At 34.6% G+C, this 21578-nt stretch overlaps 1 protein-coding gene across 2 annotated transcripts; it reads left to right on the plus strand.

The window, feature by feature from the left end:
- The first annotated feature begins 217 nt into the window (after positions 1 to 217).
- Positions 218 to 19813, plus strand: LOC122305241 (translation factor GUF1 homolog, chloroplastic). 2 transcript variants are annotated; one of them, XM_043117617.1, is made up of 22 exons: positions 219 to 565; positions 671 to 847; positions 2288 to 2374; positions 3695 to 3751; positions 3976 to 4041; positions 6016 to 6078; positions 7457 to 7501; positions 7601 to 7701; positions 10378 to 10474; positions 10707 to 10778; positions 12889 to 13043; positions 13146 to 13203; positions 14329 to 14409; positions 14657 to 14743; positions 15888 to 15959; positions 16058 to 16192; positions 16335 to 16408; positions 17282 to 17369; positions 17601 to 17678; positions 18125 to 18200; positions 19088 to 19128; positions 19662 to 19813. In XM_043117617.1, the coding sequence occupies exons 1-22, from the start codon at positions 284 to 286 to the stop codon at positions 19755 to 19757; spliced, it is 2088 nt and encodes a 695-aa protein (XP_042973551.1). In that variant the 5' UTR covers positions 219 to 283; the 3' UTR covers positions 19758 to 19813. The 2 variants fall into 2 exon arrangements, with proteins under 2 accessions (XP_042973552.1, XP_042973551.1); XM_043117618.1 differs by lacking the exon at positions 3695 to 3751 and having other exon boundaries at positions 218 to 565.
- Positions 19814 to 21578: the final 1765 nt, after the last annotated feature.

Below are 21578 nucleotides of genomic sequence, written 5' to 3' on the forward strand. Positions count from 1 at the left end.
TATTTTTTAAAATTTAAAAAAATATTTTAATTCAAATTATTTTATTATTATTTATAAATATTATGAGATATTCTTAATATCCAAACACTCTAACTTAAAAAAAAATAAACATGTTGTTTTTAGGATTAAAATTGTGAAAAGAAAGTTTTTCCAAATGCCTAAATTAACCTGTGTTTACATGTGGCTGAGAACATACTAAAATTGCCAAATATTATGTGGAAGAGCGATGGGTGAATAGTAGCAAGGAGGGCTCAGGCTGCTCCAATTTCATAACAAGTGTGTAATGGCCGCAGGCCTCTCTTCTCGAGCGCTCCTCTTATCCATTAACAACGTTCAAGATCACCAGCAACAACGGCAGCGACACCATTGCTGCCAAACCTTCAGCTTTAGCAGAAGAGGAGGAGGAAGAAGGAGAAGAAGCTCGTTGGACTCGTCTGCGCTTCCACTTTCTCTCCCCACTAGACTCCCTCTTTCCCGGGCGACGAGGTCCCGAGTCCTTTGCCGGTCCACGGGCCTCTCCGACCTTGATTTCTCTGTCGAAGTGGGCAGGGATCGCCTTCTCAAGGTCACTTGCCCAAAATCAACACCAACTTCCTTATAATTTTTACTCGCGTCGGATTTTTTTCTCAGCGTCCTATTTTTTATTTTTTATTTTGGTTTAAAACTGCAGGTCCCTGTGTCCAATGTCAGGAATTTCTGCATTATCGCACATATTGATCATGGGAAATCAACTTTGGCGGATAAACTGCTCGAAATGACGGGGACTGTGCAGAAGCGAGAGATGAAAGAACAATTCCTTGATAACATGGATTTGGAGAGAGAGAGAGGCATCACTATCAAACTACAGGTTTTGATATATATATATATATGTATATATTATGCATATATGTATGGATAAATGTATGTACGTATGTGTAGTGTTTACATATTATCTCGTTCCCATCATTTCGACGTCCCGATGGCTCATGGCAAAGTTGTAACATGAGGGTTTTCTTTGCCAACTCGCGCTTAAGCAGAACTTGTCGTTGTATTTGTTGTTAACAAGTGGTTTATCTTTTATTTGTTTTGGTTCTCTGTGCAATTTGACTAAGATAAATCGTAATCTGAACCACAGACCGCGGCGGCTATATATGATACCAGTTGTTCTTTCTACACTCTCCATATGGAGTCCTTAACAAAGATATGCGAAGCTTTTTAATCAAACTTTAGGCATTTAGATTGGAGCAATGGAGGAGAAGCATAATCCTATGAGAACTTGGAAAGGAAATAGCAGTAGCATCTTCAGTGCCTTGCAATGAATTAGCTGCTTCCGGGCATTCGGTTGATACAGATGGGAATATTGTACATTTCCTTTTCTACCATACAAATTTATTGTTTCGTGCATCCATTGGCACTAGGCATTTCCTCCATTAGGTCAATCACTACCCCATCTTTTTCGTTGGAAAGATACAATGTTGGTGGCAAACTTGATGCTGTTATCTTGATTTTCTGATGCGTTTGTGGTATTATATGATTTTTGTTTGGATGAATCAGCTTTTCATTCGAGCAAATATAAAGTGCATTAGACTATATTGTACATGAACCAAAACTAGCAGAAATAACTGCAGACTAAAATAAAACAAATAGCTCCATCTTCCGTCGAAAACACAAAGTAACGCACAAAAGAAAAATTTAACCCTCTCCTGAATATTATCCTTGATCCTTATCCAACCAGTAAGTGCCCTTTCCTCAGTTCCTGGGTCTGGTGATTTTCTTGGCAACTATGCGATACATTGCTATTGCACCCTCAACTTATAAGTTAGTAGTTTGCTATATTTTAGGCTGTTTCCAATAAAAAAGTTTGATTATGAAGTGTCCCCGGGCTCCTGCGAAAGTAGTCATCACTAGTATGAATTAGTAGTAATCAGTTGCTCCTCTCTCTGAAATGTGATGGCACCATGCAATCAAGTCTGATAGGGAGCACTCTCTGTACTTTCCTAATTGGATCCTAGGATTTAATTGCTTGTTTCCCTCACATTATTATGCAGCAGCAACTGACATGATAGGTATGATCCTCCTGACTGGTTTTGGATGGATAATGCGTACTATTCTGTGATCCTATTAATTTGGAAAATACATCTGTGTGAAGTGTTGAGATACATCAATCACCCATGTCCTTAACTGTATGTGGTTTGTGATCAGCAAATTTATCTGAGATTGATGTCTTTAGGGTTTTGCTATATATTTTGGTTACTCAATATATCTTTAACATTCTGGAAACTGATTTAATTTGTTTTTCTCTTGGCAGGCAGCTCGAATGCGTTATATGTTTAAAAATGAAGCATATTGCTTGAATCTAATTGACACTCCAGGGCATGTTGACTTCTCTTATGAGGTATGCGAATGTGTCATATCAGTAAGTCAATATACGGGGCTTTTACATGTGCTTTTAATATTGCAATGATACCTATGAGTGGTTTACCATTTCTGGTTCAGGACTGTTATCTATAGCTTGTCATCTTTACCCAATTTACATGAGAAACCAATTAACTGCAAAACTAAGCTATTTGGTATGTTGATGCTTATAATCTTCTTCAAATAGAAACTATTGAAGATACTGATCGTCACTTATAATCTCAAGAATTAAAATTGAATTAAAAAGTTTTTGGCATTTGTGATGATATGTGGAGTGTTCAGATTCACTACAATTCTTGAGGGATTTGTTTCACCTTATAGACTGACCCATGTGAGGGACTAAATTTTTTAATTAATAGAATTCATATTACAAGAATCTCATAGCATTTACGTTTCAAATGCCCTGCATAAGACACAAAGAACAACATTACATGTCGCTTTAATCTGATTTCTCTCTGCATTCTTCCAGCAGATCAACAGTACCTCTAATCACCTGAGTCCTGATCCATTTAATTCTTAATGGAGAGAAAGCAAGTGCTGAAACTTCACTTGCAATTGATAATAAAGTAAAATATGTCTTGGTCTCACGGTCTCACCATCAAGTCTGCATTTACAACGCTTACATAATATTTTTTTGATAGGTTAATATCTTCTGCTTTTGCTTTACCCACTAACCAAGCCAAAAAAAAAAAAAAAAAAGGAAACAAAAAAGAAAGGATTTTATGTTGGTTTTCACCAACAGAATGTCTTCTCAAAAAAAAAAAAAAAAAAAAAAAAAAAGAAGAGAGAAGGCGTCAAATCCTGTCCCAAAATCCTGCTGCATGATTTAACTCAAACTTTCTACTTTTCAATGACATCCTTCCACTTTTCCTCTCCAACACAATGTATTCTTCCAGAAGACAACAATTAAAGAAGAGGATGACTTGGTCAATATGGAAAGTTGAAGAATCAAAAGCTTTGAAGGAGTATCCCCGCACCACAATTAATTCACAAAATGAATTTGACTATTGCTCGTTAATATCAAACTTGATATACTTAGAGAATACCTTTCTACAACTACTACCATTCTTTGACCCCATAAACTCATTTTTTAAAAATTTTTATATAAGATTATAATATAAGCCAAAATTGGTAACTTGACTCTCTCTCTCTCTCTCTCTCTTGCCTATCTCTTGTACATGGGTGTGTGTGTGTGTTTGTTCTTTTTTTTTGGGGGGGGGGGGGGTATGTGCGGGTTTTATGTATGTTATCTTATGTATGTTATCTGGATTTATTCCTTTAGCTCATTCATCTCATCTAGGTTTCTCGATCTCTTGCTGCATGTGAGGGAGCTCTCCTTGTTGTAGATGCTTCTCAGGCGAGTCTTTATCCTCATTCATTTGTTTAACTTAGCCCTTCATGGAATCTAAAATTCTTCCGTGTTCATTTTACATTATTATTGTTCTAATGTGGATGTACACTGATTTTTCTAACTTTTAATGTCACACGATGAAACTTGAAAGTAGTCCTTTTTTTTTTCTCAAAATCCAATTGTTACTACATCCTTCTCTGGGAGCACTATTCACTGTTTGTTTTTTGTAGGGAGTTGAAGCACAGACGCTAGCCAATGTTTACTTGGCCTTGGAAAACAACCTAGAAATCATCCCCGTAAGTTGTCTGCTGCACTTGTTATTACTCTTTACTACTGCCTTCTCTCTCTCTCTCTCTCTCTCTCTCTCTCTCTCTCTCTCTCTCTTATTGGTTCATTCTGGATGAGCTTAGAAGTTTCTTTTTTATAGTTTAATTTTTTGGGCTTCTGCCAGTGTTTTAACAGAGCCTGCTTACATGACTTTTTTGTATCACTTTCTTACTCCTAACTTGTAACTAAGTGTTCTCTGTTGTCTACTTCCTGTGTACTTGGGCTATGCCTATTTACTCGTTTCAATAAAATTTGATTTTACTTAACAAAAAAAAAAAAAATGATTTCATCCCCAAATTTTTTCGCATTAGTGAAACATAGTTGCTTTAATCATGGGCAATTCATAAATAGTTGGAAAAATGAATGTGTATTGACAACTTATTTTGAATATATCATTCTTACTGGCTTGACATGCACTTTTAGTTTCATATTCTTTAGAAGATATTTGCTAGAGGACAAGAAGGCAATGGTTGTCCAAAGAAGCTACAGGATTCATGAGGGCACAAAGCTTGGGTACTATTATGAAGAATAGACCGTACTGTTTCTTTGCTTCAGACATTGGATGTGAAGGGAAATCAGATGTCAAGTTTCAATTCTATATCAAAATTAAAACCCCAGAATCAATTTTAGGCCTATATACTTACTTGAAATGCCCACAAAGTATGTTTGTTGGTGCTCTAAAAGCAAGTTTATAACCATAATAAGTTAATAACCAATCATCATCACAACACAACTGTACAACCAATTATTTGGCCTAAAAGTACCCTATGTGTTCAAAACCCTCTTTTTTTGTATTCATAGAGAATAAAAGGTTGAGGATGGGTTGTTACCTTAAGGGTTCAATAGAATGAAATCTAGAATTGGGTTCTTGATTCCTTGTTCTCTTCCCTTTCAAAATTGACCTCCCTCTATATGAATATCAACAAATGCAAGATAGCCCCCGACTCTGAATGGGATCATCCAGCTTTTATTTTGATTTGCAATATTCACAGAAATATATGTAATATTTTGATATGCAATCTGCATCAAGTACTGGTTGAGAAACAAACATTAAATCGAGTTATTATGCTCTTTGTTGGCCTGTAACAATTTTTGCTAGGCATATGGCTCTTATGCATATAGATGTGTTGACCAAATCAATCGATATTCTAAAATGGTTTTTTCAGCCATTGTCTTTGAGATTATTAGTTGAGAATGTTTAGATAAAAATTGTGATGCCTGTTTATCTGGACATCAAAGCTTCATCCAATTTTTTATTTTTATTATGGCTCTTGCATGTCAAATGTACTGATATCACTCACAGAGAATGTCGGGTGTAGTCGAAGTCATTAACCTGCCATGGAAGCTTTAGGGCTTGCTTGGGTAATGAGATGAGATGAGAAATTGTGAAAGTTCTATAAATAGCAGTGAAATGGTTTGTGAATAGTAGTGAATGGTTTGAGTTAAGATGTTTTATTAGGTTTCAGGAAAGGAGAGAGAAAAAGTTGAATAAAAATATTATAAAGTTTAAAAAATTGTTTGAATATAATTTTTTAATATGATTTTTGTTTTGAAATTTGAAAAGCTTGTATTTTTTTTGTGCTTTTTTTGGAAGTTGGGAAAGTTGTATAGGGTTTTGTGTTTGGATAATAATTAGGAAATGATTAGATGAAAAAGTAGAAGGTTTGAAATTGAAAAGTGTTTTGTGTTTGAGTAATTTGGGAAGGAAACTGTGAGAAATTTTGAGATCCTCTCATCTCTGTTGCCAAACAAGGCCTTAAATCGCATGTCATTCAAGTACTTGTACATGACTTATTTGAAGTTGGTATAACTCACAAAGATCTTGATCTTACTTGTTTTCCTCACTCTTTGATGTTTGCTTCAATTCATACTGCCAGTGCATAGACCGATGAAATTATGCTTATGCAAATATATTTTCATTGACAAAGAACATTCTGTTACAGGTCTTGAACAAAATAGATCTTCCAGGTGCTGAACCAGATCGTGTTGTCCAGGAGATTGAAGAGGTAGGTGTGCACGATTTAAAAGATTCTATATCAAATGGATGTGTGTCATGTATTGGTGCTTGTAGTTTTACTGGATGGCCACGATTTTGGAAGAGATAATATATATCTTTTCGGTCCAATATCTTTAACTTGCTTTGTTAATTACTCCCAGACCCACCTAGATTGCTTTCTTTAGTGGGTCATAGGCCAAATAGGAGCCAAGCCCAATTTTCACCACCATTTGTTGTTTTTTAACACCAATGCATATGACATTAAACATATGCAAAATGAGAAGAGTGATGGTCAAACATAGTCATAATGATATCATCAACACAGAGAAGACAATCACTGTGAGTAGCTAGTGAGACACAGAATCTGCTTGGCATGTAACCTCAACAGAGGTGAATGGAGGCAAAACTCTAGAGCGCTATGGCTCTAGGGGTTAGAAATACAAATGTTTGGAGAATGCATACAGAGTGAAGAAGGCAGAAGAGATAGGAAGAAGCAGAATTGTTTTGTGACAGGAGAAAAGAGTCTAGAACGGTACATATGGAGAGGGAGATATAGGAGAACATACGAGAGATATGAAATAGGTGAGAAGGTGATGGAAAGATAGAGAAGTGATAAGAGGGAGAGAAACGAAGATGACAACAAAGAGAGATAATGCAGAGGCTCAGCAAACTATATATACTTTTATGCATGTCCCTGGTTCTGATATAAATTTATACAAAGGATGTCTATGTGTAGGCATCTTAGAACTCTTTGAAAAGCATGAAACTCATTTAAAACTGGTATTTGTGATATGCTAATTTACCACAAAATCTAAGCACTGCCTAAAATAAAAGGTTAAATCAAACAAAAGAACTTGACTCCTAAGAGAACTCTAATATTTACATGTCATGAGATCAATCTAACATATTCGATTGAGGTCTTTTGAGGAGGACGTGTTGGCGGAATTAGGGAAAAGAATGGCAATTAGAGCATATTCACCTGAGGGCTTCACTATGGAATTTTTCCAAAATTATCTGGTGCGATCAGAATGCATGATTTGAACATCTCTTCTACAGTTTTTGCATTTCTTAGCTTTGAGAGGAGTCCAGTTCTTCCACTTTTTTCTGATTTTGTAAAAGGATTTTATTGATTCAGTACAAGTTAGTTCCCTTTTCTCAATGAATTTACTGGTTAAAATAAAACAGTCTTCTCTAAAAGGCACTCATAAATTTTAATTAATACTAATGCAGTTTTATACTTTCATATTGCACATTCCTACATTTTCTTACTTTTCTAATGCTCGTATATTATTCTCTTTTTCCAAGTTACTGTGATGCTGAGTACAAGTAGTAAGACAAGGTTTCTGTTAGGTCAATTCCCTTATTGGCTTCAAACATTTTTAATGTAGGTTGTTGGGCTAGATTGTAGCAGTGCCATACTCTGCTCTGCTAAGGTTAGTTGTTATTTAATCATTTTATCTATTTTGTGAAGACATGGTATAAGTCTGTACCTCATAGATAAACTGTAGCATTCACCTCCCTTTTCTTTTTAGGAGGGAATAGGTATAACTGAAATTCTCAATGCGATTGTTGAACGGATAGCCCCGCCCAAGAATACTGCTGAAAGGCCATTGAGGGCTTTAATATTTGATAGGTACATATTTGAATCATTGGCATCTTTTCAAAAGAAATCAACTCCACGTTTCATTATGCTCTTGTTGTCATTTTCTTATCACCATATTAATATTTGTCTACATTTTGTGCAATCCTGAATTTTCCTAGTGAATTTTTTTTTTTTTTTTTTCGCTATTCAATTGTTTTTTTTTTTGAGAAAAGTAAGAAGATATATTCAAAAGAATAGGCAAAAAGCCACGTTCAGTACAAAGAATGTCCTACACTACGTAGGATCAAAAGAAGTAAGAAACTCATGTAAATTCTGGCCATTAAACGCTATTCAATTGTTATGATCAATTTCATACAATGTTGACACGTGGCCCGTGGGCATAGCTTGTAAATTTTAATCATACTTGCTAGAATAAGTTTATGTTTCTGTAAGTTTTCAAACATAACATGTTTGATATTATTACAATTTTTTCTATAAGACAAACATTTTATTTAGGCGAAAAAGGAGTGTTACCCCAGTACATAGAAAGTATAGAAGAGATCCATCCACCAAACTAAGAAAAGTGCTAGTAAATCTTGAAAAGAAGAAACAGAAAAAGCTTCCCTATTTTGGACCTTTATCCATTGAAAAAAGGGTGTTATGGAAAGATGACCAAAGCTTTAACACCGGATTTTCCCACTCTTCAAAACTACACTCCTTTCTGCCATGCCAAATACTCCACAATAAGCAATCCTCCAAATAAAGCACATTGATAGCTACCAAATTGTTCTTTTCAATGTGCTAGAAGATTCACAACTTGAGCAGGCATAACTCAATCGATTCCAAATAGGCTAAAAACCATATACTATATGCCACTAGCGACCTGAGAATGCAATAAAAGGCGATCCTTAAATTCCTTGTTCTTCTTCCACAAACAAAATTTGTTATTCACAATGATGTCCTGTTTCCTCATGCAGTCTAGGGTAAGAATCTTCCCTAAATTCAATGTCCAAGTTAAAAGTCTACTTCAGGAGGAGAAATAAGCTTCCATGGGAGGAGTCCCTAGCATGGGCACCCCAACACATTGTAAAATGACTTTACTTTGAACACTCCTTTCCTGATGGGCCTCCAAACCATTTTATGATCATCAGTATGTCTCCCTTGCCCCGAATAAAACTGGTTTAAGAAAGATGAGAAGAGATCCACCTCCCAATCACTAGCCTCACTGAAAAAACCAACACACCACCAAAGATATTTCCAAATTCCAAGATAATTGGTAGTTTTCCACCACATGAGCATCCATGGAGCAAGCAATTCTGAAGAACTTTGGGAAGACTTTCATAGTTTTCTCACCACACCCCATATCAGGCCAAAAGCGTATCTTGGACCCATAACTCAACTAGAGAAATGGGAAAAGTCCCCCCAATCCCAATCGACCTTTTTTTCTAGAGATCAACCTTGTAAGGCCCATTAACTTCATGAGAACACCAACAACCACCTAAACTCCCGTACTTCGTGTCTGCTATTAATCTCCAAAGGATTACTCTTTCTTGGGCAGAGCACCATTACCATTTACCCAAAACAGCTTAATTAAAGAGAACTAATTTTTATTTTTTATTTTTTATTATTATTATTATTTTTTTTTATCTTCGGTAAACAAAATTTTATTGATCATAAGAATAGGAAAAAGCTTAGGTATATGGGACATATACAAGAGCGTTGCCTGAGCGTGCTAGTTCAGAATTAAAAAGAACTAAATTTCTAAGTCATTTGCTCATTTTATACAGTGTATTTTTAAGTTTACTACCATCGCCACATAGAAAGTTTATTAATTAGTCTCGTGGATGTTACCTTCTTTGGAAAAATATTGATTTCACCAGTCGTACAGGCTATATGATGATAATATACTTTACTTTCTTTTTTTTTTATCAGTAAATAGGAATTTTATTAAATATAGGCTACCAAGTACGCGGGACATATACAAGAACCATACCTATGCATGACTGTCTAAAGATACTAGAAAATCATTTTCAATGATAATATACTTTACTTATAACACATATCTAACATTTTTAGATTCCCACAAGATTCTCTTATTAAACATATTTTGAAGAGAGTATCTGATGCATCCTCACTAACTATTAAGCATTTCCGTCCTATATTGTTTTCCCTTCCATAGTGACACTACAAATGTAAGAGCTAAGAAATAAAATATCTGTGGGCTTGGGGATGGGAAAAGCTAAAGGGAAATAAAAGTGTTTGATCTTTCACTACGGAGAATCATATATAGAGGTAGACATACCTATAATAGTAAGAATCTTATTTTGAATTAAAAATAATTCTTCTTTCATCAAGAATATACTTGATTAAAATAAAATTTTTTCGGTTGGACTGTTTGCCATTGAGCTTTAGCTCAAGTGGTATCTCCTCTCCCCTAAAAATGGGTGGAGAATGGGGTCTTAAGCTGAATACCCATCCGATGGATGTATCAACTACCAATAAAAACATTCATATAAAAGATGGTTTGGTGCACTTAAGACAATTAAAAAGGTTACTTCGGATGATAAAGACAAAATTGTTATTAGTAAATAAAGGTATCACACACTGGAATTTATTAAAGAGAAAAATAGGAATTTTGTTAATTGTGTTTTTTTAGTATTGTTTTCGTAGGTCTATTTTCCATAAGTTATATATTTTACTTCTTTGAATCTTTTTTCTTTTGTGCAGTTACTATGACCCATACAGGGGTGTTATAGTTTATTTTCGTGTCATTGATGGGAATATTAAGAAAGGTGACAGAATTTATTTTATGGCCAGTGAGAAGGTAAATGTAGTTGTAACCATCTTCCTTCCCCCAACTTTTACATTCATGGGGATTAGTTCCTGATTTGAGATCTATATTCATTGTTTTGTACACTACTTCTTGCTTCATAAATATATGACTGAAACTTTATCCAAGGCTGTGTTAATTGATTGTGTGGGTTTTTTTTCTTCCTTTGAAATATTCCTAACATCATTTATGCAAGTTTTAATACTGTTTGTTCACGAAAACACAGGATTATTTTGCTGATGAAATTGGAGTTTTATCTCCCAATCAGTTGCATGTTGAAGAACTGTTTGCCGGTGAGGTAAATAATACATATCGATAATTTGATTCTTTTCTCCCTTTCTCTCTTCTTCCCTCCTACAAAAATAGTGCAAGGGCAAAAGTGACAAGGTTCCCATGGATGTAGAGAATCTGGTTTGTCTCCCAATGGTTTTAGGTCTTAAAGTGAGCTCTCTTTGAATGTTCTACTTTTGTCTATACACTTGAAGACTCTTCTAGAATCTATTATCTCCTTGTTTTAAAGGTACTTAAATCTATCTGGGTGGATGAAACTTTACTTTTTGGGAGAGAGACTTCATTAGGGTCACCTTTAAGTCTCCTATGTACTTGCCTGTTTTTGTACTATTCCTGCTTCATTGGCAAGCGAGGAGAAGTTTCAGAAAATTTTCTTATAGAGGGTCTTAGTGAAGCTGTCTGTGTCATTTATTGAGATGGAACAAGGTGGCTATACCTCCTCAAAGTTAGGTTGAGATCAGGGAAGCTTAGGCCATGCTTAGTTTCCCCATTTTCTCAAAATTTCTCATAATTTTTCAAAAATCAAACTAAACATTTTCAAATCTAAAAAATATAATATTTCAACTTTTCACCCAATCATCACCCAAACAAAATCAATGCAACTTTTTTAAAAATCAAAACAAATCTAGACCCATACTCCAAAAGGACTAGTCAATATACAATTGGAGCCCCAATTATAAAGAACAAGAGCTTCTCGATCCCAAGCAATATGGAATCCCATTCACCACCTATATTCACTCAGTAGGGGGTATCATAATCTCCCCCCTTAAAATGTGGATGTCCTCGTATAGCCATTCCATCATAGGTGACATAACTTGTCCTAGACTCCTGGTTGGGATAGGCTTTGATATCGTTTGTAATGACCCAATGGAGGCCCAAACCACATTTGGGCTCATACTCAAAAATGACTAGTCAATTATACAATTGGAGCCATTGAATCATTATAAAGACAAGAAATTCTCCCTCCCAAGCAATGCGGGATCCATTCACCACCTATTTTCACCTAGTATAAAAAAATTGTGTTATGGATTGTTGACCAGTTATAGAAGTTTTGAGGATAGAGATTTTTAGCTCAGATAGGATTCTTTCAGTCTTTTAAACTGTAAGTGTTGCATTCATTCCAAATATACCACATACAACTATGCTAAAGACCACTCGGATGACCTTCCCAAACTGCCAATAACTTTACCACCACCCGTTGGGGCATCCTAAAAGAGTGAAAAATTGATGCCCATAAATACGTAGCTGCATCACAACGAAGCCCTAAATGGTTGATAGTTTCCTCACTCTTTTTGCACATGGAACACCAATTGATTAACGTAAGGTGTCTCCTCCTTAAGTTGTCCAAAGTCAGAATCCTCCCTTGAGCTACCGGCCATATGAAGAAAGCCGCTATTGAGGGGTACTTGTTCCACTGTATGCTTTTCCAGGGAAAGGAATTTTCAGCCGTGATATGTAATATTTGATAGAAGGATCTAACCTCAAACTTTTTCCTTCTTGAATAAATCCACCCCATTTGATCCTCACAGTTTTCCCTCACTCTGAGTGAGTACAAGAGGTTGAGGAGGGAAGAGACCAATTCCTCCTCCCAATCTTGCACTTCTGGTAAAGATGTATTCATCATGTTTAACCATAATTTCCATGTGTATCACATCATCACAAAAAAATAAAAATAAAAGAAAAATAAGCACATGATCATATGATAATCTGATAAGCATGTGAATTTTAAGATTCTATATACAGGAATTGGGAGAGATACTCAAACCCCTGCAGTTTAGGGAGTCGAATTTTTAAATTTTAAGTTTCGGGAGACTTTTCTATTCATCTCATACTTTGGAGTAGAAAATTGCAATTTACCCTTAAAAGTAATAGAACAATGTAGAAGGCTAATTATAATAGATCTATCTTATATTTACCCATTCATATTTCTATTAATAAACTTCGTTTACTTAAAAAAAAAAAAAAATATTCACTCGTTCACATTTCAACCTCCATGTGTGGAGTAATTTCAAAGCAATGACTGTTGTGTTCCCATATCCTCACAAAAATATTGTTTTCTGATGAGATAGGAACTTGTAGACGTATATGAGTAACTATATATTAGTTTATCTCTTCAGGTAGGCTATCTATCAGCTTCTATAAGATCAGTGGCTGATGCGAGGGTGGGTGACACAATTACACACTACAGCAGAAAGGCAGAAAAATCACTGCCTGGATATGAGGAAGCCACTCCTATGGTGTTCTGTGGCCTTTTTCCTGTTGATGCAGAACAGTATTGATCTGTTGCTTGTTCTCATTGGTTTTCTAGTTCTAGAATGGATCTTTATGCTTTTATATCTCTGGCATCATCCAATTTTATCCTTTTTGTTGCCAGGTTCCCTGAGTTACGTGATGCACTTGAGAAACTGCAACTTAACGATGCTGCATTGAAGGTACAGTACATGACTAGTATGCCATATGAACGGGCAATTCTATTTTAAGTTTTCAGCCATAAATGTATCTTATACTTGTATGAAAACTTATCTTGCGTTTTAGTAGTCAAGCTTTGATGTGAAAGATTAGAATTTTCAACATTTTCTAATTTGTGCATGGTAAGAAATGATTACCTCCCGTGTACTTGGGCTTTTGCCAATTCCTATGATCAATAAAATCTTATTTACCGAAAAAAAAGAAAAGAAGAAGAAATGATTACCTGCTTTTAAAAAAAAAAAAAATTGTAAACATTGATAAGCCGGTCTAAAAGAACTGATTATCTGAGTTATAGTTTTAAAAAATATCATTTTTCTACCAGGAGTTAGGTGCTTGTCTTAGGCATAATGTCTTATAAGATGAAGGATTTGCTTCAGATGCTCCAAAGTTAACTTTTAGTCCCAAATTCTGTCCACATCAAAAAAGAAAAAATCTTCAAAATTTACATATGTGAATTTGGTCAGAAACTCTTGAAACCTCAAAAAGTTCAAAGAACTTGATTATTAACCGTTTGGATGTCCCTTTAGAAGTTTTAAGATGGCATTTATTAATTTCAATCATTTCTATGTTTCAACAAAATTTCAATAAAGGTTTGGTTTGAAAAATGTGATTTTGTTAGAAGGATTGAAATGGTAGAAAACCTGAGATTCGTGCTTTGTTGAACAATGTGCTCTTTTGAAACTTTCTGTTTTAATTGAAAGGATTAAATCTAAAGTTCTAACTTGGACTTTCTTTGACCTCTTCTTAAGCTTTCTTGCCCTCTGAAAAAACAAATTTTAACTTTATCTTAAACCGTTTAATTATCAACAATGAGGCCCTATTCTTTATGAACAAGGTTTAGGTGGTTTTATTGTTTGATATGAAACCAAGGGCAGTCCCAAGGCATAAAACCTTACATAATTACCAAACTATTGATTCTAATTGTTTATTTCAAGTTGCTTGAGTTTCTGCAACAAGTTGACTTCCTCGTGTACATTTGGTGTATCATCAAGGTGTGATACACCAAACGTTTGGCATCTGTAGAGAGTGAGCTGACGTTGACAAACTAAAATAAATAACTGATTTTATTTTCCCTTTGTTTTTGGCAGTTTGAGCCGGAGACCTCAAGTGCCATGGGTTTTGGCTTTCGGTGTGGATTCTTGGGTCTTCTCCACATGGAAATAGTTCAGGTTTGCTTTATTTTTGATCTCCTCCTATTCTTTTATGGGGCTGTTGAAACATTTGGCTGTAGATCCTAGTTAGGTGTTCCTCCTGTATACGTCCTATCTTGTGTACTTAGGCCATTCCTATTGTTTTCATTAATAAAGTTTCTGATTACTTATAAAGAAAACCCCAACTGTTTTCTTCAGTACTTTAAACTGCATCTGAGCTTTTCAAGTTTTGTATTTTCCCTTATATGATTTCTATATTTTACAGGAGAGGCTTGAGAGGGAATACAATTTGAGCCTGATAACAACAGCTCCAAGTGTTGTGTACAGAGTGAATTGTGTAAATGGTGATATTGTAATTCTGCTTGATCCTAAGCTCAACGCATTTTCTTTATCTACGTATTTCTAGAATATAAGATGGATTATAATGTTTTACCTCTTACTAAACGGTCATATCTATGCATAGGGTCCAAACTCTTAAGGGGCCAGGGGAACTCAAAATCTTGATTAAGTGGAAACATATAATTTCCCTTTTCACAAAAACTCTGTCAATGGTCTATATGACATACTTTTATAGGATTTTAGCATGGGTGTAATGTAACCTACCTATCAAAAAGCATGGGTGCAATGTTCTCCCACCTTAGCCTATGCTAAAGTTAGCAATATATTCATGTGCCTTGGACGGAAAATCAGGAGCAATGAAATGGGGACATTTTTGGTAAGTGAGTTTAGGAAATCGGCATGAGTGATGTGTTTTCATTGCTTCATATTTCCTTTAGTAATAGAAAAATCTCTTTGCAAGGCTTTTTTTACATGCACAACACCATTGAAGTGGGTCCCACAATGATGACTAGGTATTGGTGTTTTAACTTTTATATAACTATGATGGATCCCACTACAAGTGGCATGCTGACACACTAGGCTTGCAAGTAGCAAAACTCGTAGTATTATACTGGTTTGTCTCATTTCTCACAGACGGTTTCTCCTATCATATTAGATATTGTCTTCTGTGTTTGTACGTGAGTATTTGCCCATTTCATTTTGTTATGGTTGCACTTCCATTGGCCAGCTTTGTCACATTAAGTTTCTTGTCCTTTATATTTGATTCTTCCCAACATGTTTGTCCATTTCAGAAAACAAATCGTCACTTTTCCAAACTACCCCTTCAGCCTTTAAGTTTCCTTTCCATTTTCCATATTACTTTCGAAAAAATAAGGTTATATAGGCAAGGTGTGGACAATTTAGTGGGATAAAATTCCATGTAATCTTCAATTTGTGTGTCTATGCTACAGATTTGTTACATTGTTCAAATGTATTATCTTTTGACTTTATCAGTAACTGATTTTCATACTGCTACTTCGTGCCTTTTCTTTAATCTGATCTATATTTTTTTAATGGTTTTGATCATTTTTTACCCTGTATATGCGATAGATCTCTCTCTTTTATAAATAGATGCCTTGTCGATCTCATTTCAATGTTCAATATTGGCATTCTTGAAGGTTGAGTGCTCGAATCCATCTTTACTTCCTGAACCTGGTAAAAGGAGGTCGATTGAGGAGCCAGTTGTTAAGGTTCTTTCTTGTACCTTGAAGTGCTAAATTAATGAAGACAAAACAACTTTTTGGCCTTGCAAAGCTATATGTTATTTCACTTTAAATAATGCTTACAGATTGAGATGCTTACGCCGAAAGACTATATTGGTCCACTTATGGAGCTGGCTCAAGACAGAAGGGCAGAGTTTAAAGAAATGAAATACATTACCGAGAATAGAGCATCACTCATCTATGAATTACCTCTAGCAGAGGTGACATTTTGTTTATTGTAGTCGTATTGGCTTGATCAACTCCTTCATAGATATCTGTTAAGCTAATACCCGCTTTTCTGGTCTGTTACGTTTTATTCTCTTTTTTTTTTAACCTAAATTGTTTCCAATCTTTATATGACAGATGGTAGGCGATTTCTTTGACCAGCTGAAGTCCAGAAGTAAGGGATATGCTAGCATGGAATATTCATTTGTTGGGTAAATACATGTAATTTTTGCGAGCTAATAAATCCATATGGAACGTAAGCTTCTTGATGATCTTTTATGATCTTATGTGGACTTAACGTAGGATCTAAAATAATTGGTTTAAACTTATGCAATAGTTTGGTTGCTGAAATATAATTTTTCTGTATGAAAATTAAATCCATATAATTTTTTCTGTATTAAGGTAGCAATTGGATGTTTGAAAATTATGATCTTCCTGTTCAAACTGAGAATAAATTCTTTTGACAGGATTCAGATGAAACTCCATTGGTTCACCAGTGATGGAGAACCATTTTAACTTTTCTTTCCTCTGTTGCTTGCTATATACTAGTATCAAACTAGATAAAATTTGCATTTCATACATGATACATTATAATGTAACCAGATGCAGCATTCTTTTTGAGATGGACCAGTTTACAGCATTCATTCAACAGTAATGGACCTATGGTCATTTAGTGCAATCCATTTATTCAACAGCTCCTCAAAATTTTCACATGAGAGGAAGCCAAAGGTTTGCATTTTATACATGATAAATTATCATATAGCCAGGTACAGCATTTTTTTTTTAGATGGACCAGTTTACAGCATTCATTCAACAATAATGGTCATTTAGTGCAATCCATTTATTCAACATCCCTTCAAAATTTTCATATGAGAGGATGCCACCATTGATTATAGCAGAATACCGGTAGCATGTTTGTGATGGTATTTTTTGTTTTGTGAAATGAATCACTTAAAAAAAAAAAAAAAAAATTATGTTCTAAGAATCAAGCATTCTCACATTTCACTTTTCTGGCTTAACTGGTGATGTTGATAGATGTTTTTTGGTACAATATCTTATCAGTTCTTCACACTTATGATTTCCAGGTACAAGGAAAGTGAATTGTTAAAACTGGACATTCAGATTAATGGTGATACTGTAGAACCTTTGGCAACGATTGTGCACAGGGACAAGGTAATTCAAGTATTGTTCATTCATGGTCATAGACATGTTTATGTTTTTTGGAAAAAAAAAATTGTTTGTGAGGCCGTGTTATTTATTAATTTATTCATAATGTCTTGTCAGTTGTCAGACTCTAAATTCTGATCTGAACACTTTGCTGTATGGGTGTCAATATTTAGCGTATGCAAAGGTATTATGAAATTAATTCAAGCTGCTTTTTTCTTTTATTTTTATTTTTTTCAGGCATATCCCGTGGGTAGAGCTTTGACTCAAAAGCTGAAAGAGCTTATACCAAGACAGATGTTTAAAGTGCCTATCCAAGTAAGATTCATATTCTTTTTATGTAGGAGTTTAAGTTCTGCAAAGCTGCAGCACGATAATATTCCTTTGAGTAATGCTACAAATCATACTCCCATCCCACGTCTGTCGTACGATGTAAAATGTGGCACTTTTATCGTGCTTGGACCATGCTTTATTTTTTTAAAGAAGAAAGTTAAAGGCTCATGATGGGCAATACCAACTCGTCATAGTGGCATGAGGTGTACTGATAAGAAAAAGAGAGTGGGATGAGGTGTGGTTTGTAGAATTTTCCTATTCATTTTTCTTCTTGACTAAAGTCCCCATCATTTTGACTGCTAAAATAAAACAACTCGATAACACAATTTAGCCATAATTAATATTTGTGTAATAGAGCTGTTGCCTTTGTAAACTGACCTGTCTAATTATGCTAACTTGGTTTGAGCAATTGCATACTATTTCCATGACAGGCATGCATAGGTGCGAAAGTTATTGCTAGCGAATCTTTATCGGCAATTAGGAAGGATGTTTTATCTAAATGCTATGGTAAGATGACAATGTTCATGACTTCTTATCTTTAATTTAGCGCTTTTAGAATGTTTTAAGGCGTTTCTTCTGTATACTCCCCGTGTACATAGGCTATGCCTATTTCTTTTACTTAAATAAAATTTACTTCTTACTTGAAAAAAAAAATGACAATCTTCAACTTTAAGAATGGACAATTATCTATAAAGCCTAAACGAGAAGGATTCTGTCAATATACTTGGTCATACTTATCTTGGGGAAGTAGATAAAACTTTCTTCACGAGGCTTTTTTTTCGTGACAAGTAAGAATCTAAGATGATTTATTAATGAGTGAATTTAAGTAAACAGGATATATACAATAGATACCCACAACTAGAAAGATCAAAGAGGTTAAAGAAGTCCTGAAAGCTAAAGTTGGAAGAACGTATACCTGCAGGCAACCAGAGATAAGTGTTCGAAGAAAGATATTCTAAGATACTCTTAAGTTCCTCCTCAGTCTTCTCGCAATCCTCGAAGTGTCTATCATTCCTCTCCTTCAATATCCACCACATTAGACAGACCGGGACCAATTTTTCCATAGAGCTTGACTTTGTTGGTTACCAAACCAATTTTTCCAGCACGATAGAAAGTCCACCCACTGTGGCATTACCCATTCCAGTCTCAGAAGGCTAAACTAATCTTCAAGGCATATATAGGTGTCAGATTTTTAATTCTGGGGAAGCTCAATACTTTTTTCTCACCCTCATCTATTAATGCTGTATATATTAAGTATATATTGTCATGGGGGACACATGCTATGCAACCTTTTTTTCAAATAAATAAAAAGTAATGGTTATAATTTTTCCTTTGTCCCTAGCGTGACTTATGTTTACTACTTCATAATGTTGCTTTCTTTTTAATTCTCGTAGGTGGGGATATAACAAGGAAGAAGAAACTGCTTAAAAAACAGGTGCTGCACTTGCCAAAATGCATTTACTTGTTACTAATTCATATTTGTATTGATCTTGTGAGACATGAAAGCATAGGCACGTCTTTTTTTATTTTTTGGGTGGGCGGGGTGGGGTGTTGGTGGTGTTGAAAACTTCAGATCTGGGGTAATCTGAGAGCTTGAGAATGTCAATCTAGAATATAGGCCTACTAAATTGTGATTGACCTCCCAATTCCCCCTTGGTTGTGAGAGATCTGACTTCCAAACTTTAGGAATTTTTTTGGGAGGTTTATTTCATCCCACGTGCATTGGTGTGTATTTGCTAGTCTCTTTAATGAATAAGGAATTCAGATGAAAAAGGTAATGAAAAGAATGGCAAGATGATGGAAAGAAAGGTTGCTTAATGTCTAATAGTAGGATCTGTTCTAAACTAGAAATGTTGACTTGAGATATTTGATTTGACCTATATGACAGTGGATTATTCCTATAATATGCAGTCTCTGATTTAGAGTTGGTATTGGCCTTCAGTGTTTTCTTACCTTTGTTGTTATCAGGCTGAAGGGAAGAAAAGAATGAAGGCAATTGGTAAAGTTGATGTACCTCAAGAAGCCTTCATGGCTGTGTTGAAACTTGAAAAGGAGGTACTCTAATCAGATTTATTTGTAGTTTGTAACATTATATGAGAAGCTATAGCAATTTTTGCGTTTGTCTTAGTATAGTAGGTTTAGTTTAGATCCACATACTGATGGACTTCTTTTCATGATTATCATTATGGAAAATGATACTCCCACCGAGAATGTTTACCGAATAGTATTTTGTGTTTTTTTTTCCTTAAACATTTGTGTGTTTTTTTTAGTATTTAAAAAAAAATATACACAAAACACTATTTGGTACACATTATCGGTATCCTTTCTCGGTGGGAGTAACAGGACCCTATCATTATTATTGAGCAGACAATGCTGCGACAAAAAAATCAGCATCCAATATTCACTGATTTTGGCCATCCGTTCCTAACCTGTGAATAAATAGTTCTGTAAGAGCCATTCCCATTTGATCTAGCTGATTGAACCTCTCTCTCTCTCTCTCGGAAAAAAGTAAAGCTCTTTTGGTTGATCCTCAGACATTGATTCTTTCAATGCACAGAGGGATTCAAGTTAAAAAAATTTATTATTTTTTTAAAGTCCAACAATTGAAAATATCTATATATAAGATTGTCTTTGGGACGAGTTCTCTTCTATTTATTGAGTTTATAAAAGGATTAACTCAATAGTAATAATGCAACAAACCAATATTTACATTTAGAATAGAGATGATTAATAAATAATCTATGTGTAAACCTTTTAAAAAAAGATAATGATAGGGTTACTATCCTCTTACTATTTATTTACTACTCTTTTTGTATTTTTTTTTTAATTTTTAATTTTACTTAATGGTTAAGGAAATGATGGTCACTTAATGTTGGAAACTTATTTGGTGAAGTAAAAGAACACTTGAGTTTTGCAGCATTATATTTTTGAGAAATATTTGTAATAGTGAATTATGTAAGTGCTGCTCAAATGTAATTTTTTTAAAAACAGTGAGTAAATACAAGATTAATATGAAAAAAATAATTTTTTATTTGTGAATTTTACATTTTTTTCAAAAATATTGTGCGGCACTTGTGTATTTCATGATTGTATTTAACATTTTTTTAATAAAAATTATATTTGCAATCATAAAGTGTACAAGTGTCACATTATTTTTAAAAAAGTGAATAAATATAAAATTTACATGAAAAATTAAATTTTTAATGTTGAATTTCACTCTTTTTCAAAAGGAATGCCATGCATACACAATTCATACGCCGCGCTCTTTTTGAAAAACAATAGTCTACTATTTTTTAATGTAAATTTTATATTTACTCACTTTTTTCAAAAATTATAAGCAGCATTTGCGCATTATAATTTTGATAGTTTTTGATTTGTAATACTTTTCAATAAGACCTCTATGTCAAACTTTCGTTAACTCCACATGTGATATGCAACATGGTTAAGATTATTTTAAAAAACTATATACTATTTTAAATTTTATCATCTCTAATCATACTTAATAATACATCATATTTTAAGATATAGAAATGATGTTTTCAAAATTCTGTTGGTGCCATAATGAGGGTAGAGGAGTCCATTGGCGGAGTTGGGAGAGGCTGGGGCTCTCAAAGGAAAGTGGGGGTTTGGGCTTCCGTGAAATGAGCTATTTTAATCGAGCCCTGCTAGCAAAGCAAATATGGAGATTCATAAAACAGCCATCTTCCTTAGTGGCTAAGCTTTTCAAAGCAAAATATTTCAGAAATTCCCAATTAATAGATGCACAACTTAGATCAGGATCCTCTTACATTTGGCAAGGCTTGTTTTCAATTCTAGACCTAGTAAGGAAAGGTTTGGTGTGGCGCGTTGGAAACGGAAGTTCTATTCGAATTTGGAAGGATAAAT

The sequence above is a fragment of the Carya illinoinensis genome, chromosome 3, assembly GCF_018687715.1.
Source record: "Carya illinoinensis cultivar Pawnee chromosome 3, C.illinoinensisPawnee_v1, whole genome shotgun sequence".
In the NCBI taxonomy this organism is placed as follows: domain Eukaryota; kingdom Viridiplantae; phylum Streptophyta; class Magnoliopsida; order Fagales; family Juglandaceae; genus Carya; species Carya illinoinensis.

What these genes read in the sequence shown, in the direction of transcription:
- LOC122305241 (XM_043117617.1), top strand. Translation starts at nt 284, where the DNA reads ATGGCCGCAGGCCTCTCTTCTCGAGCGCTCCTCTTATCCATTAACAAC. An exon ending in TTGTTGTAGATGCTTCTCAG is followed by an intron (nt 3,752 to 3,975) that starts GCGAGTCTTTAT and finishes TGTTTTTTGTAG; the next exon opens with GGAGTTGAAGCACAGACGCT. An exon ending in ATTTTATGGCCAGTGAGAAG is followed by an intron (nt 10,475 to 10,706) that starts GTAAATGTAGTT and finishes ACGAAAACACAG; the next exon opens with GATTATTTTGCTGATGAAAT.